Genomic DNA, 11,098 nt, shown 5'->3' on the forward strand with positions numbered 1-11,098 from the left:
GTCTAAGGATTCCGGTGCCCCCACGAGGAAAACATCGCCTCCTTTCTGGCTTTCTCACCTCCACGATATATCTTACCTCAATCAGACGATGCGTGCACAGATGTGGGGGGGTAGGGCGGGGGGAAATGTCGACTTTCAGCTCTCTGATGTTATCTCCATCTGGTCCAGAAGTATGTGACCCAGTCCCGGAACGTTAAATGCTATCTCTGTTTTCCTGCCGTAAGGGACCCGAGGTGACAACTTCCGTTTCCCATTTGTGCCTACCGGAGTCTTGAATTTTGAGTCTTGAGAGGTCATTTTGCAGTCAGGTAAATTCGGGTGTTGGTGGGAGACCTCTGGATTGGGTTTAAGAGTGAGACTCTATTCTGGAGATTGTAGAAAGGAAATACTTGATAGAGAAGGCTAGTGAAAGGCACCTCAAGAAAAAGGAGATCGAAGAACTAGAGAGAGAACTGTGTTGCCCTCGGTTAGAGTTGGGGTAGGAAAGAGTATTTGGATAGCAATGCAGTGAAAATTACTGTGGTTGTTAAATCCAGGTGCTTTTCTCCTCGTCTTCCTCCCGCAACACCCCCCCGCCATGTATTTTTTCGTTTGCCTTTGAATTAAATAAAGGCAAGACAGCTTCAAATCCGAAACCCTGTAAAATAAGAATACATTGTAATCCTGCCTCACATGCTTGAATAGTTTAAGTAGGATTTTTTCTGGTATAAATGTTTATGATATAACCTTAGGTGGAAAAAAGCGTCCATTTTTAGAGTGATAGCTATTTTAACATTGTATATACGAGGATCGGGAGCTGAAAAAGCACTAAAAGCAAAATTCGTTTTTTATTTTCTAGTATTTTTATAGTTTTCTCAATTCTAAGAAATGAGAGAAAGTTGGAATATTAAGAAACTTGAAAGTCTTTAGTAAACTGTAAAATTACATGTAGTGAAAGTGGTATTATCCTCTTACCTCCTTTTTAGGGAAAGTGTGCTAACTTTTGTCCCCTAAATTTTCAATATATAAATACTTAATCTGTGTTTATATTTCATAAAATGTATAGTTGAAAAAAAATTCATATACACCAGTTATCCCAAACACTAAAATTTTCTAACTTATTTGAGAATTAGTTTTGAAATGTAAATTTAAATAAAAATTTTAAATTCTCAGTTCCTTAGTTGCATTAGCCATATTTCAAGTGCTACCATATTTGACAGAGCTAGAGTATATACACATACAGGTGAAATTACTGGCCTTTTAGGTATTCAAATGTTCAACTTTCCTAGGTAATGCCAAACAGTTTTTGAGAGCAGTTGGGGCTGGTCACATTCTTACCACCTACGTGTGAAAATGAAAGGCACGTTATTAGGTGCTTTCCCCAATTCTCAATCTTGCAAGGTAGGTCTTATCCTCCTGTTAATGAAGAAACTGGAGCTGAGAGAGGTTAAGTGACTTGCCCAGGATTTTATAGATATTGATGATGCATCAAGATGCCAGATCTGTACAATATCAAAGTCTGCATTTAAATAGAATTCCAGACTTTCTCCTTCAAATGATCATTTACCTTTGTCTGCTTTATAAGTTGTCCCAAAGTAGAAGTAATTTTAAAAAGAAAATGAAAGGTTCTCTAGAAATATTGCTGTCCAACTTTTTTTTGTAAAGGTCATGTGTATATTATATTTAGTAAACACTTAAAAAAGGGCTTATTCTGAAATATTTTAATTGGGTAAAAGAAAAGAAATTGAATTTATTGAACGAAATTCGTGAAAGAGAATGAGTGTGTATATATTCATGTTTTCTTTGAAAGATCTTTCAAATTACTTAATATTTTGAGTATAATAATATTGTAACTTTGAAACAGACTTCAATACCATGGTAATTTTCAACATTTATTTTCAGAAACACACTACTCTTATCAAATTATTTAACTCTTTATTTTATATTCTTCCAAGTTCATTGAACCTCAGAGTTCATATTCTAGAATTGACATTTACCAAAATAACAATTTGCCTTTTAATGTCTTTAAAAATTTTTAGAATGAAACTTTTTTCTAAACATACTGCAGAGAAGCCAAGACATTATTATTCCAATTTAGTGCTTCTAAAGATCTTTGTTTTGTAATAATGTTGAATCTTAAAAGTGTTTCTGAAATCTGAAACCGTAATTTTCTTCATATTGCTGAATCTTTCAAGTAATAATGAAAAATGGATTAAATATTTCATTCAGGTTATAAATATTCTTGTTTTTGCTTGTGTTTGGTGAATATTGGTTTTCATTTTAGTTTTTGGTTGTTTTTTTTTTACTTTTTATTTTGAAATAATTTCAAACTTATTGGACATCTTCAAAAATAATACAAAATCCATACATAAAACTCCAACGTAACCACCATCAAGATATCCAGATTGACCAACTTTTTTTTCCATTTTTTATTATGAAATATAACATATTAAAAAATGAAAAGCAGTAATTTTCCAAGTACGGTCCAACAAGCAGCTACAGAGTAGATTTCTCCGAACTTTTAATGATACATTCGCTGTATCATTGTCTATCCATTTCCTAAGCATATGAGAGTAGGTTGTATACATCATGCCCCTGAACACTTAATACTTTCATGTATATTTCCTAAGAACAAGTCTATTCACTTATGTAACTACCTTAAGCACAGTTATCAAGTTCAAGAATTTAAAATTGACATAATGCTTATAGCCTGTAATCCAGTTTCTTCATATGTTCCAGTATGTCCTTTTGGACATTTTTCCCTCCATTTTATCCAGTTCAGGATCATGTATTTAATTATTTCTCATTATCGCTTTAGTCTCTCCCTTTTTTTTTTTTTGATTATGGAAACATATATTCATCATAAAATTTTCCTTCTTAACCTTTCACAAGCATGTAATTCACTAAGATTAATCACATTCACAATGTTGTGCTACCCTCACTACCATCCATTACCTGAACTTTACCATCAACCTTTCCATTCTCGTTTAAATTGAAAACCATCATCATCATATTTTGTGATATCTTAATATGTTTACAAATTTTGTAAATACTAAGGGTTGGTTAATTTGTCAGAATTACTGTGTACAGTTTTTTGCCCATATTATGTGAACTCTTTAGTGAGATAAGAATTTATATAAGTGCCTTTGATAGTATATACTAATAATTACTTCTGTCTTTAAAATACAGTATAAGAAATTCTGTCTTATTATTGAGCTTGTTCATAGTTACAAATGCAGGTGTAATAGTAATAATTATTTGGTTTGGTTTTATTCTGGAGAGCGGTGATTATAGAATTGCTTCTACTAGTATGTTATGTAAATTACTGTATAGCATTAATTCCTACCCCCTTTACTTGAAAATCAAAGCAATTTAAATGAGGTTTGAGCGAAGTTTAGTTTTACATTTTCTATAAAAGTAAAACTACTAAACTGAAGTCTATTTACCATTAAAGACATTTTATTTAAGGGAGCAAAATTATTAATTAAAGAGGTCGTAAGTGTAATTCTAGTTCAGTAGTTACAAATTACAGTCTGAGGATATCCAGCCCACTACCTATTCTTGGATGGCCTGTGAACTAAAAAATGGCTTTTACAGATTAATATTTGCAATTGATTTGATATTAAGGAATACTAACTTTGAAACCTAGCTAAAAAAAAATATTATTCCCCCAAAAAAGACTTTCCATTTTTTCATCTGTAAACCTATATTACAAAAAAAATTGTAACCAATAGTTTTTATTCTATCAGTAAAAAAAGAAATTGTGGGAGTTGTTTTCTCTTGTTAAATATGTACTACATGAATACTATTTCAATTTTCCCCCTTAGCCCACAGGCTAAAATATTTACAGATATTGTGATCTGGCTCTTTACAGAAAAGTTTATGTGATCATAGGTATTTAAAAGCCATAATACTGCATTTTAAAGGAATTTTCTAAAGAAAGCAGGTGACAAAACAGTATGTCTATATTCTTCTTATGCATATTTAGGACTAAAAAGAAGGAAACAGCATTGTTTAGAAGCTAGGGGCCAGGGGCTCTGAAACCAAAGTAAAAGATTCAAATCCCATTTCTACTATTTACTATTTTTGTTATCTTCAGAAAATTACTTAACCTATTGGATCCTCACTGTCTTCATCTGTACAATGGGAATAATAGTAGTAATTTAAGTTGAAAGGGTTGTTTTAGGAGTAACAGAGTTAATACATGTACAGGACTTAGCCTAATACCTGGCACATAGGGCTGTATAAGTGTTTGCTATTATTATAATAAAGAAAGGAACCAAATAGTAAATGATTTTCTATGAGTGATGAGATTATTGATGATTATTCTGCTTTATATTTTGTGTATGTGTGCATGTTCTGTGAACATATATTCGTTATGTAATCACTGTTTTATAAAATCTCCTTAGCAAATATTAACTTTAAACATTTCACTTTAAAACATAAACAGTAAACTCAGGTATTTGATATCTACAGTCTACTTATCTTTCTTTGAATCAGTCTTTTCCTGTAGGCATGACGCCTGGACATGGACATAATAAAATGGAACTTCCAGATTATAAACAATGGAAGATAGAAGGAACACCATTAGAAACTGTCCAGGAGAAGCTGGCAGCACGAGGGCTAAGGGATCCATGGGGCCGGTAAGAGGAATTGAATAGTTGAGATAGGTTTTATCCTTGAGAATTGGTATTTTCCTTTCCAATGTATTCTACTTTAAAGAATCCTGAAAAATGACTTTTTACGATAAAGTTTCAAATATGGTTTTATTGAACTATCATTTACGTACAATAAAATTTACCCATTTTAAGTGTACAATTCCATGAGTTTTGACAAATGTATATATTTGAGTAACCACCACCACAGTCATGATAGAGAATATTTCTGCCATCCCGAAAAGTTTCCTCAAGCTTCTTTGCAATCAGTTCTGTCCTACCTCCAGCTCCTGGCAACTTGTTCTGCTTTCTTTCTCTACAATTTTGCCTTTCTAAAATTTTATACAATTGGAATCATATAGTATGTAATCTTTTGTTCTGGCCTGTTTCACATACCATACTGCTTTTGTAATTTATCCGTGTTGTTGCTTGTATCTGTAGTTCCTTCCTTTTTATTACTCAGTATTTATCTGTTGTAGTCATTTTGTTTACCATTGCACTAATGGATTCATTTGGGCTGTTTGCAGTTTTGGGCATTATGATTAAAGTTGCTATGACCATTCAAGTGCAAGTCTGTATGTGAGCGTATGTTTTCATTTCTCTTGAATAATGAGTGTACGTTAAAAAACATATTTGTAATTGTATAAAAATTGCTGAACTGTTTTCCAAAGTGGATGATCCGTTTTGCATTTCCACAGCAATGCATGATAATTTCAGTTGTTCAATGTCTTCATCAACATATGGCATTATAACTTATTTAATTTTTATCACTATTGAAAGTTAAAACCTCCATGTGGTTTTAATTTATATTTCCCTAAAGTCTGATGATCATGAGACTCTTGTGCTTATTTGGCATTCATATATCTTCTTGGGTGAAATTTCTACTCAGATCCTTTGCCCATTTTATTTATTAGGGCATTTGGCTTCTTGTTATCAAGTTGTAAGTGTTCTTTTTAGATTTTGAATATAAGTTCTGAATCAGGTATAAGTTTTGCAGTTGTGTTTTCCCAGGCTGTGGCTTGTCTTTTTGTTTTCTGAATGTCCTTCAAAGTTTTAAATTTTGATGAATTCGCAACTTAGTATTTTTTTTTCTTTATGGTTTGTCCTTTTTGCATCCTATCTAAGATTTTCTCCTATGCTTTCTTTTAGAAGCTTTAAAGTTTTCTTTCTTACATTTAGGTATCTGATCCATTTTGAGTTAATCTTTGTCTCAAGTCAGGCAAAAAAAAAAAGATGCATATTTTTGCCTATAGATATCCAATTGTTCTCGCACCATTTATCAAAAAACTATCTTTCACCCCTTAAATTACCTTGAGAGCTTTGTCATATTCAATTGACTATATAAATCGCTTCTTGGACTTTTAGCCAAGATGAAGTGTAGCAATTGACCATATAAGCGTGGTCTCTTTCTGGTCTTTATTATCTTACCCTGATCAATGTGTCTGCCCTTATGCCAATACCAGGTCTTCAAACCAGGTAGTTTAGGACCTCCAACTTTGTTTTTAAATTATTTTGGTTATTATTAGGTCCTTTATATTTACATATCAGTTTTAGAATGGGTTTGTCAGTTTCTACAAAAAGCCTGCTTGCATCTTAACTGGGGTTGCATTGAATTTATAAGCTCAAGTTCGGTATAATTGATGTCTTAGTGTTCCAGCCCATGAACAAAATCTGTCCTTTTTTATTTCTCTCAGCAATGTTTTGTTGTTTTTACCTACTGATCTTGCACATATTTTGTTTAATTTGGCCTGAAATATATCATCTTTTTGATGCTATTGTAAACGGTATTTTTTATTGCAATTAAATTAATTTCTAATTGTTCAGTGCTAATTTATAGAAATACAATTGACTTTTTAATTTTTTTTTGCATGGGCAGGCTCCGGGAATTGAACCCAGGTCTCCGGCATGGCAGATGAGAATCCTGCCACTGAGCCACTGTTGCACCACCCTACAATTGATTTTTATGTGTTGGCTTTGAATCCTGTTACCCATCCTAAATTCACTTTTTAGTTCTCATAGTTTCTTAAAAATAAATTTGTTAGGATTTTTTTCATAGACAATTTCTGTCTGCAAATAAAGACTATTGCTTCTTCCTTTTCAATCTCTAAATTTTTTCTTTCTCTTTCATTGTTGCACTAGTTAGGACATTCAATATAATTTTGAATGACAGTGGTGAAACAGATATCTTTGCCTAGCTTTTTATTGAGGTAAAGCATTCAGTCATCACTAAATTATGAAATTTGTCTTGGGGTTTTATAGATGCTCTTTATCAAGTTGAGGAATTTCTCTTCTAGTCCTAGAGTACTGAGAATTTTTTTTTTGATCATTAGTGTGTGTTGAGTTTTGTCACATGATTTTTCTTTATCACATAGTTTTTCTTTTTTTCATATGGTAAATTACTTTTATTGCTTTTCAAATATTAAACCAATCATGATGATCCCTACTTCATCATGATGTATTATCCTTTTAATATGTTGCTAGAGTCAATTTTATAGAATTTTATTAATGACATTTTCATCTGTGTTCATAAGAGATTACTCTGTAGTTTTCTTCTAAAGTCTTTGGTTTTGGTATCTACATTAGATTTTGATTAACTCTGATATTATCTAGGTAAGTCATATTTTCCCTAGACTTTGACTTCTGCTTTCTTCTCTGTTCAAAGTACTCGGAAGAATCATGGCCAGAGCAAGAAATCAAGTTCCTAAAGTTCAGGCTTCTGTGACAGGGAAAAGCTATGATCCTTAATAATAATAATAATAATAATAATAATAATAATAGTGATGATGATGATATGTTACATACACTCTGTGCCAAAATATATCATATATTATAACCCTGGTTAAACTTTATAGCGATACTATAAGATAGCTAGTAATCATAATTGAGTAGAACAGGATGCAGGCCATGAGTTATTACATAACTTGCTCAGCCTAAAAGTTTATGAATCTAGTATAAGTGGCATAGTAAATATAAATATCCAGGTTTGTCTGTCTTCCTCTTTCTGTGATACTGTCATGACTAACAAGCAGAGCCACCCAGCTGACCTTTGATAGATAAGCTGAAATGAGTCTTATATTTATGGATACTGTAAAATCCTGAGCACCAAAACTGTGAAAGGTGAAGTCATCAAGTGTTTTTTCTTCTATATTAAATGTGAAACTTGGGCATATATACCTATTTATTCAAAGCCACAGAAAAAAATCCTGTTCTGATCCACTTAGATTACTTTATATAGATTGCATCTAAGTCTGTTAGAAAGATGACAAATATATTTTTTCCTACGAATGTTTACAAATAGTGTGTGATTACTTTTTCCCTTTTTTTTTCTCTAGCAATGAAGCTTGGAGATACATGGGTGGCTTTGCAAACAATGTTTCCTTTGTTGGAGCATTATTAAAAGGATTCAAATGGGGATTTGCTGCATTTGTGGTAGCTGTAGGGGCTGAATATTTTCTGGAATCCTCGAATAAAGATGAGAAGCATCACTGAACATAGTACCCTGAAGTATCTTAGTGACTACTTAACTCTCTTATTAAAATAAGACATCTTCATGTTAGCCTGCTTGTCTGTGTTTGTCCCTTAAACAATACCTATAAGATTTAATAAAGTAAGAAAACGTTTGCCAGTAAGTTTTTGTCAGTCTTTAACAAAGAAGTATCTCAAACCACATCAGATTTGGTTTGGAATTCATGGGATGTTAGGTACCAATAGCAATGCATTCTGCATATAGCAGACAGCCAATAGATATATGATTGAAAAACTGATATGTTTTAACAGTTTTTTTTTAATTGAGAAAATTTCACACACATGCATTCTATACATGGTGAACAATCAGTGGCTCACGATATATAATCACATAGCTGTGTATTCATCACCATGATCATTTTGTAGAACATTTGCATCACTCCAGAAAAAGAAATGAAAAGAAAAAACTCATGCTTGCCATATACCTTACCCCTCCCTCTCATTGACCACTAGTGTTTCAATCTACCCAAAATATTTTATCCCTTGTTCCCCTATTATTTATTTATTATTCATATTTTTTACTCATCTGTGCATACCGTAGATATAAGGAGCATCAGACACAGGTTTTTCATAAACACACAGCTTGTGAAATGTAAATGTTATATTTTTTATACAATCATCTTCAAGAATCAAGGCTACTGGAACACAGCTCAGCAGTTTCAGGTACTTCCCTCTAGCCACTCCAATACACCATAAACTAAAAAGGGATATCTATATATTACATAAGAATACCTCTCAACTCTGTTTGAAATCTCTCAGCCACTGAAACTTTATTTTGTCTCATTTCTCTCTTCCCTCTTTTGGTCAAAAAGGCTTTCTTGATCTCTTGATGTTATGCTGGGCCTTCTGTCCCACGTTGCCAGGGAAATTTACACCCTTGGGACTCATGTCCCACGCAGAAAGGAGGGCAAGAGTTCACCTGCTGAGTTGGCTTAGAGAGGCTACATCTGAGCAACAAAGAGGTTCTCTGGGAGTGATTTTTTTTTTTTAATCCATATGTTTTATTTTTTTTTCATCACATAGTTGTATATTCATCATCATGATCCTTTCTTAGAACATTTGCATCAATCCAGAAAAAGAAATAAAAAGAAAACAGAAAAAAATTCATATATACCTGACCCCTTACACCTCCCTTTCATTGATCACTAGCATTTCAATCTACTAAATTTATTTTAACATTTGTTCCCGCATTGTTTATTTATTTTTAATCCATACATTTTACTCGTCTGTTGATAAGGTAGATAAAAGGAGCATCAGACAGAAGGTTTTCACAACCACACAGTCACATTGCGAAAGCTATATCATTATACAATCATCTTCAAGAAAGATGGCTACTGGAACACAGTTCTACATTTTCAGGCCGTTCCCTCCAGCCTCTCCATTATACCTTAACTAAAAAGGTGGTATCTATATAATGTGTAAGAATAACCTCCAGGATAATCTCTCAACTCTGTTTGGAATCTCTCAGGCATTGACACTTTGTCTCATTTCACTCTTCCCCCTTTTGGTCAAAAAGGTTTTCTCAGTCCCTTGATGCTGAGTCCTCTGGGGGTGACTCTTAGATATAATTATAAGTAGGCTTAGCCTATCCTTTGCAGGAATAAATTTCATAGGGCAAACCAAGATCAAGGGCTCAGCCTATTGATTTGGTTGTCCACATTGCTTGCGAGAATATCAGAAATTCTCCAAGTGGGGAAGTTGAATATTTCCTCCTTTCTCCCCAATACTCCAAGGTTATTTGCAAACACCTCTTTATTCACTGCCCAAATCACTCTGGGATTTTTTGGGGCATCACACTAACCTGGACAAACGAACAGTCTCACGTCCTATTCAAGATTCCATACACTTACAGTGTTAAACTAAACAGACGCCATACAAGTTAAATTAGGAAATGAACTACCCAAAGTATAATTTTGCACCAAATAAACATCTCTCCCATTAGTTTTACACAGAAGTTGAGGATTTAAAATATGACAATGTCATCCTTAACCTGGTCTTCAATATGTTAGTCTTATCCAGATCAGCTTCATTCCTATCTCTACTCAGTATCTGATCACTTTCTCAACTTATTGAACAGTTCCTGTCTGGGCTACTGCTAACTTTCATAATTATAGACCTCTAAGTCTGAATCTCAGGTGTCACGTAAGTACTCAAAGTTTCTGGGAAAGACCGTGTTATATACAAAGAGCTCGGTATCTCAGAATTTAGAATTAACAGTTATACCTCCTGAATGTGAATCTCAGGTGTCACGTAAGTACTCAGAGTTTCTGGAAAAGACCATGTTATATACAAAGAGCTCGGTATCTCAGAATTTAGAATTAACAATTATACCTCCTGAATGTATGTGACTACTGTAAAAGCTTACAATCTAGGACACTTTACAATAAGCCCAACCTGATAACCCATGCTCTCAACTTAGTTCACTGAATTTTTATATTATAGTTAGTCAGTGTAGTTAAGACATGATAATATTTCATCTTTTTGTTCCTGACATTTCATTCAACATACAGCTCTTAAGATTCATTCACCTTATTGCATGCCTCCAAACTTCATTCCTTTTTTGTGGCCACTCAGTAGTACATTGTATTTATACACCCTTCCATTCCTCAGTTCAACAGGCTTTTAAATGGCAGTCGGCCTTACTTCTTTTACTATCCTCTGGAGGAAGTGTAGAGGGACCTATATTATAAAATACTTGATGCCCAGTTCTAATTGATATATCCATGTATCATGTTCATTTTTCTTTATAACGGTACTTTCTAGTTTTGCTTTATCCTTACTTGTTCCCATGTCACGAAAAGTTTTTCTTCTGTAGTTCTGACAATAAACTAAACATTCTCCCCCATAATTGAATTTTTAATTTAATTAATTCTCTAATTAAAGTTTAAATTTAAAACTCAGCACCTTAAGGAAGGGTAATATTTTGCTTCAATAATAAA

At 33.1% G+C, this 11,098-nt stretch overlaps 1 protein-coding gene across 2 annotated transcripts; it reads left to right on the plus strand.

Moving 5' to 3' along the window:
* Positions 1-130: 130 nt before the first annotated feature.
* On the plus strand, positions 131-8,254 carry NDUFB3 (NADH:ubiquinone oxidoreductase subunit B3). 2 transcript variants are annotated; one of them, XM_077154663.1, is made up of 4 exons: positions 131-308; positions 1,269-1,380; positions 4,480-4,622; positions 7,967-8,254. In XM_077154663.1, exons 2-4 carry the CDS (start codon positions 1,333-1,335, stop codon positions 8,121-8,123), a joined length of 348 nt encoding a protein of 115 aa, XP_077010778.1. In that variant the 5' UTR covers positions 131-308; positions 1,269-1,332; the 3' UTR covers positions 8,124-8,254. The 2 variants fall into 2 exon arrangements, with proteins under 2 accessions (XP_077010778.1, XP_077010779.1); XM_077154664.1 differs by lacking the exon at positions 1,269-1,380 and having other exon boundaries at positions 143-308.
* Positions 8,255-11,098: the final 2,844 nt, after the last annotated feature.

The sequence above is a fragment of the Tamandua tetradactyla genome, chromosome 3 (genome assembly GCF_023851605.1).
Source record: "Tamandua tetradactyla isolate mTamTet1 chromosome 3, mTamTet1.pri, whole genome shotgun sequence".
Taxonomy (NCBI): Eukaryota; Metazoa; Chordata; class Mammalia; order Pilosa; family Myrmecophagidae; genus Tamandua; species Tamandua tetradactyla.

What these genes read in the sequence shown, in the direction of transcription:
- NDUFB3 (XM_077154663.1), top strand. Translation starts at nt 1,333, where the DNA reads ATGAAAGGCACGTTATTAGGTGCTTTCCCCAATTCTCAATCTTGCAAG. An exon ending in CCAATTCTCAATCTTGCAAG is followed by an intron (nt 1,381 to 4,479) that starts GTAGGTCTTATC and finishes TCTTTGAATCAG; the next exon opens with TCTTTTCCTGTAGGCATGAC. An exon ending in CTAAGGGATCCATGGGGCCG is followed by an intron (nt 4,623 to 7,966) that starts GTAAGAGGAATT and finishes TTTTTTCTCTAG; the next exon opens with CAATGAAGCTTGGAGATACA.